Source organism: Trachurus trachurus (genome assembly GCF_905171665.1).
Source record: "Trachurus trachurus genome assembly, chromosome: 13".
NCBI lineage: Eukaryota > Metazoa > Chordata > Actinopteri > Carangiformes > Carangidae > Trachurus > Trachurus trachurus.
Window position 1 is genome coordinate 4,799,913 of NC_139892.1, and position 6,000 is coordinate 4,805,912.

The 6,000-nt window shown below is 40.1% G+C and overlaps 1 protein-coding gene across 1 annotated transcript in view; it reads left to right on the plus strand.

Annotated features, from left to right (window-relative positions):
- gdpd4a (glycerophosphodiester phosphodiesterase domain containing 4a) overlaps positions 1-5,287 on the plus strand; it is a gene marked incomplete at its 3' end in the record, with an annotated part of 28,310 nt that extends 23,023 nt beyond the window's left edge. Inside the window, exons 15-16 of the mRNA XM_083985005.1 lie at positions 1,580-1,659; positions 5,181-5,287. Of these exons, the coding sequence (XP_083841131.1) occupies positions 1,580-1,659; positions 5,181-5,287 (187 nt within the window). The remainder of the gene's footprint in view (positions 1-1,579; positions 1,660-5,180) is intronic.
- Positions 5,288-6,000: the final 713 nt, after the last annotated feature.

The window sequence follows — 6,000 nt, forward strand, 5'->3', positions numbered from 1 at the left end:
CCTAATTGTTTCTGTGGGTTTTACTGGACCATCCAGACCGTAAATCACCGAGTGTTGGAGTGAATATAATCAAAAGTCCCCTATTTTACACATTCAGTGTTTATATAGGACGAATCTCCTTGTTGTTTACAACTACTTCTGGGTAGAAAACCAGCATTCGAACAATAGTGACGGACGAGAGTTTCGCTATATCTAATTTTTCATGTCACTATATCGCCGTTTAGACTAATCTGATGTTTGTAAAGTTTATAAAACCAATGATTGGACAAACATTACTATTTATGTGTGCACATTTTTGTAATTAGTCATGGTTATCATAGATTAGCCGGGCTAACGGTTAGCTACCTGTTTAACTTTAATAACTCAGTGACTCAATAAACGGTCCACGAAAAAATATTTTCTCCAGCGGATATCTGAGTTACAACATGACTGAGCTAACTGGAGTAGTTTCCTGTCGTGTCCCACAACAGGAGGGTTTTAACAGCTGACGTCCTGGTGTTAGCTTAGCTACCGCCGTTAGCCTAGCTGCCGTTAGCTGTCCCTGTCAGCTGAGCCACTGATGCTTTCTAGACACTGTGATTCCCTCAAACTTAATAAATACCACACATAGCAACACAAAACACACACACACAGAAATAGTAATGTTTCTCCAATCATTTCAGATTTGTCTAAACGGTGATAGGGTGTGAAAAATATGATATATAGCTAAACTCTCGTTCGTTACTATTGATCTCATTCAAATTACGTGCTGGTTTTCTACCCGGAAGTAGAATGTAAACAACAAAGAGATTCAGTCTATTAGATATAGTCTAATATTAGATATATACTGTTTACATAATGTGTGTGGTGTGAACTAGTTAGGTCAACGTGTGATCCATGTGTGCACTGCTTTCATATGTCCGTGTGACTCTCGCAACTCAGATTTAATGTTTTGCATGATTCAAATGTCTTTTTTTTTCTTTTTCTCTGTACTGTAGCGATCGTAGTTAACGAAAATGAAAACTAAATAAAAACTGCAATAAACAATGCAAAACTAAAAACTAAAACTAAACTGCAGATAAAAGTAGCATAGTTTTTGTTTTCTTAAAGGGACAATGAGGAGTTTTGGGAAAGCAAAGTGTTTTCACACTACATTTCACATGAGCCTCAGCGCGCACGGTGAAATCCTTGGACCGGCGCAAGACGGACGAAAGCTAAAACATTTGCCAAGAATGTTTTCATTGATCAAGAATGACAGTCGGAGGTTGGAAGACAATCAGATACCGTCGTAGTTCCGACCATAAATCCGGTGGCGTTATTCCCATGACTCGCCGGGCAGCGTCCGGGAAACCGAAAGTAGGAAAAGCTGGGCGAGTCGACCACTAAATAATAATAACAAAATAACTATAAAGACAAAACGATATATTTATCTAAATGGACCCATTAACAAGTGGTAACGTAGATTCATCCACATTAATATGAGACTCTTACAACCAAATACAAACTCCTTGTTGTCCCTTTAAATGTTCTTATATTTTCCATAAATAAATATATATATATATATATAGTATATATACGTGTGTGTGTGTGTGTGTCACAGGTGGAGAGAACGAGGTTTACCCTTCTGGTCCGGCAGCCATCAGACTCATGAGAACGGACCGTACAGCAAGTTCAGGACAGGTATGCATGTCTCTGTTGAGGCTTGGTGTGGACACTGTTATGTGTTGCTCATCATCACAGAGGCTGATGCCTCGTCTCCATCCTGACTGGAAGCTGTGTGTAGGCTACCCATGAGGGCACAAACAGCTTTGTATGATTTGAAAAAGCGTTGTGGCTGTAAAGGATCTTTCTGCAGCGAAGAGAGAGGAGAAACCTTAAAACTCTCAGAGTGAGGAATGTTTTCCGCAGTTGACATCTGTAAATTAGAGACTTCCGGAGTGTAACTTGGCTAAAGTGGTAAAGGAAGTTTCCTGGGAGCAACATGAGTACATCAGAATTCATTGAGGTTTGAGGTTTTAATGGAGCAAATATATTGTGAGGAAAGCAGCTCCAATATCTTGATGTTGTATGTTTAGCTTGTGATTGTGGAAAACGTTATCAGAAATGCTGCTAGTTGTCCCATAGCTATCCACAAGTTTCCGAACGTCATCTATGGTCAAAACCGGAAGCCGGTTTTGCCGGTTTGGTGGAATTGTACGTTTACGTTTCCATGGTTTTCAGTCGTTGTCATAGTAGCGGTAAACGCATGGATCTATTAACGCTGGCTTTTAACACGGATGTCAATTTGTGTGATATCCATCGTTAAAAGCTGCTGTGATGATCCATGCGTTTTACAGATTTTCATAGAAAAAAAAAGAAACAAGTCCATGCATTTACCACTACCGAAACCATGGAAACGTAAACATAAAATTCCACCGGAAGAGCAAAACCGGCAAAACAGGTTTACGTTTTTGACATTCGGAAAAAGGTGGATACTGATGTACTCATTTCACGTAGCTGTGACAAGACATAACGTATTCTCTTGTTTGCATGCAGTGATTTCCTGCTCTGTGTGTTGTGTGCATATTTGTTGTGTGTGTGTGTGTGTGTGTGTCAGACTCCTCTGAGGTCGTCTGTGTTCGCTGGAGCCCCCTCCACTCTGACCCCCCTGCTGGAGCCCTCACCTCCCTCCCCCTGGTCTTCAACCCATACCTGCATGTCCGCCCTGCATGTCAGTCCTTCAGTCCTTCAGGAACCTGTTTGACCTGTTTGCTTTAGTGAAGCAGCTAAACTCTGTATGAAGCCTCTGCTCATCATTATCAATACACTTTACTTGTTTATGATGTACCCAGGGGGCAAAGCAAAAAAACAGACACGGAGCGTTGTAAAAGGTTTGACAGCAGAAATGATATCTAGGAACTTGAAGGATTAAAACCTGGGTGGACAACCTGGTCAACTAGCTGCTGGAAAGCTACAGGGGCCAAAACCCCTTTCTGGGGTAGTTTTGCTGGCGAAATGATGTAAATGCAAATATTTAGGTACTACAATGGCATAAATAGTCATACAACTATAACATTTGGCAGAGAGTATCTTGACACATAGGGGGAGGCATGAAAAAAACGATTCTCGGGTTTGTTGCAACTCGATCTTAAGATATCACCCTCAACATCCCAAAAAAGACAAAAAAAGTACTGTTCGCCTGACAAATTCTCATGAAATGTATTATTTTTCAGCACTTTATGGAGAATATCTATGCCTAACATGTATATAGAAAACTTCCTTAATTCATAAGCTTCCATTTGAGTCCAAGATAGCCTTTCTACTAGCTACTGGAAAGCTACAGGCTGGCTCCAAACAATGAAACACCTATTGTGAAAAACCATTCTATTTCTGGTCTCCCCAAAGTGAACAGATAGATAGAGAAGACCGTTGGCCACAGCAAGTGGGGCTTTGGAGATAGAAAGGCTCTTGGACTCAAATGGAAGCTTATGAATTAAGGAAGTTTTCTATATACATGTTAGGCATAGATATTCTCCATAAAGTTCTGAAAAATAATAATTTTCATGAGAATTTGTCAGGCGAACAGTAGCCTACTTTTTGTCTTTTTTGGGATGTTGAGGGTGATATCTTGCAACAAACCCCAGAATCTTTTTTTCATGCCTCCCCCTATGTGTCAAGATACTCTCTGCCAAATGTTATAGTTGTATGACTATTTATGCCGTTGTAATACCTAAATATTTGCATTTACATCATTTCACCAGCAAAAAGACCCCAGAAAGGGGTTTTGGCCCCTGTAGCTTTCCAGCAGCTAGTTGACCGGATTGTCCACCCAGGTTTTAATCCTTCAAGTTCCTAGATATCATTTCTGGTGTCAAACTTTTACAATGCTCCGTGTCTGTTTTCCAAAAAACTGGGATTTTGCCCCCTGGGTAATGTATGGAGTGAGATGTATGTGGGCACCAGAATCGGCGTTGGTGTGGATCGTCTGTTGTCTCACCATTGTAGCTGCAATGAGGCTGAGGCTCAGGCTGCCTCGTTTGAGTGTTAAAAAGGCTGAAGTTTTACATGAAGAACTGCAAGACATGACATGACTCCCAATGATCTCCAACAGAGACTAGGAAATAGTTTGATGTGGACAAAGCTCTTTGTCTTTGGCTGAAGCCAGAAAGCCTCAGTTTTCTCTACAGCTGTTTGTGGGCAGTGCTTTTTCATCATGATGAATTCTATTACTCAATTCATTAATACACAAATGATTTATGTTTTTTATCCATTCAGTCTGGGTGATTGACAAATCACCTTTACCATTTGGCACTTTTATTTTAACCTTCAGGGCCCATCAGGGACATTTTTGTCCTTTTTGGCAACATTTTTATCTTCTTTTGGCTACCATTCTGTCTGTGTTGGTGATAGTGACACAACTTTTTATACTGAAGCTTTTCTCATGACAAACTGTTGATGTCAAGTTGTGATTTTTTTTAACAGGGCAGTAGAACACAGTGAAACAAATTCGGGAAAAAAATGTCCACTTCTGAAAAACTCTAACAGATTAATATTTTTTTCTGCTTTTTTTTCTTTTGCATAAATCTCTTAAACCACTTCTCCTCTGTCCAAAACTACCAAATATTCAATAATTCTGTGGATTTTAACCCTTGAAATGCCAGTTTGATTCCTTGATGTCACTGGCATGCCTGTATTTCCCAAAGGCAGGCCTATATAATGGGAAAATAGCACTATCTGCTGGTAAACTGTAAAAATGGAAAATCTAAGTACTTTTCTTCAAATCTAAACCCTAACATCACAGAATGCATGATTGTTTTTTTTTGTATAAACAATTAGATTAAAAATGTGGTTTAATGGGAGTCAATGGGAGGCAAATTTATAAATCTGCCGCCACAGAAAAACTAATGACACTACAAAGCCAATATTTTGAGGAAATCTTGACCTATCAAAGACAGGTTTTTTTTTTTTTTTTTAAATCCCCCAGTCACTTGACATTTGTTTTTCAGGAAATAGCTTTTCATTTATTACCTGTGGAGGTTAAACTTCAATGAGAGGCATCAGCAGCAGCGTCATGATACAGTGCAATGAGTGCAACACCACAATCATGACAATGTGATACAGATTATCTTCAAGGAAATGAAGCGTAGGCTACTTATGAGAATTTTTATTCCAACTCTTTGTGTGGAAATAATAAACTGTTTGACGTTTCCCTCCCTTTGCAGAACTGAGTGACGTTTGGTCCGTCTCCAGTGTCCCCGTCCGGCCGGATTTACAGAGCACACCCAACTCACCCAGCAGCCCTCACCTGCCCACCATCACAGAGGAGTAACGGCAGAGAGGACAGAGAGAGAGAGGCATGATAGAAAAAAGGGATTGCTCAGAGAGAAAAAGATATATATATATATAAAAAAAGCTGCAAGTCTTGAGCATTTCTTCAGTTAGAATTCAAACACATTCTTGGTTCTTGAACTCAATTCATCAAACACATGTTGCTAAGTTTGTATAATCTTTTTTTCCCCAGTGAAGCCCTGAGAAAACAGAAATGCACCATGTCACTGATCATAACTGTTGTGTCTGTCTTTGAACAACCTTCAAATAAAAGAGAAAAGACAATGGGGACATTCAGAGATTAGGACAAAGTGACCAAAAGCAGACATGACTGTCTCACAGGTTGACCTGAACCAGACCTCATCAGTACCAGACCTGAGGGATCCTGGACCTGAGCCCAGTATGAGGCCACCTTCTTTACTACAGTATAACCTCATCAATGCCATTGACAACAGTTCTGTGTCTTCTCATTCGCCACCAGCTGAGCAAGATGTCAAAGAAGCTAAACCTCAAAGAAGGAAGAAAACAATGAACATAATATATGATGTGTGTGTGTGTGTGTGTACACACAACTGTAGTAGCACATGAGTGGCTTTCACTCCCTCCCCGTCTCATGTTTGTTGATAAAAACAAGGTTTAAGAGAAAGCTCTGATGCTGGTGGACACTCTGCAGAGCAGGAGACAAGTGGACATGATGAAAGGGACTCCTACATC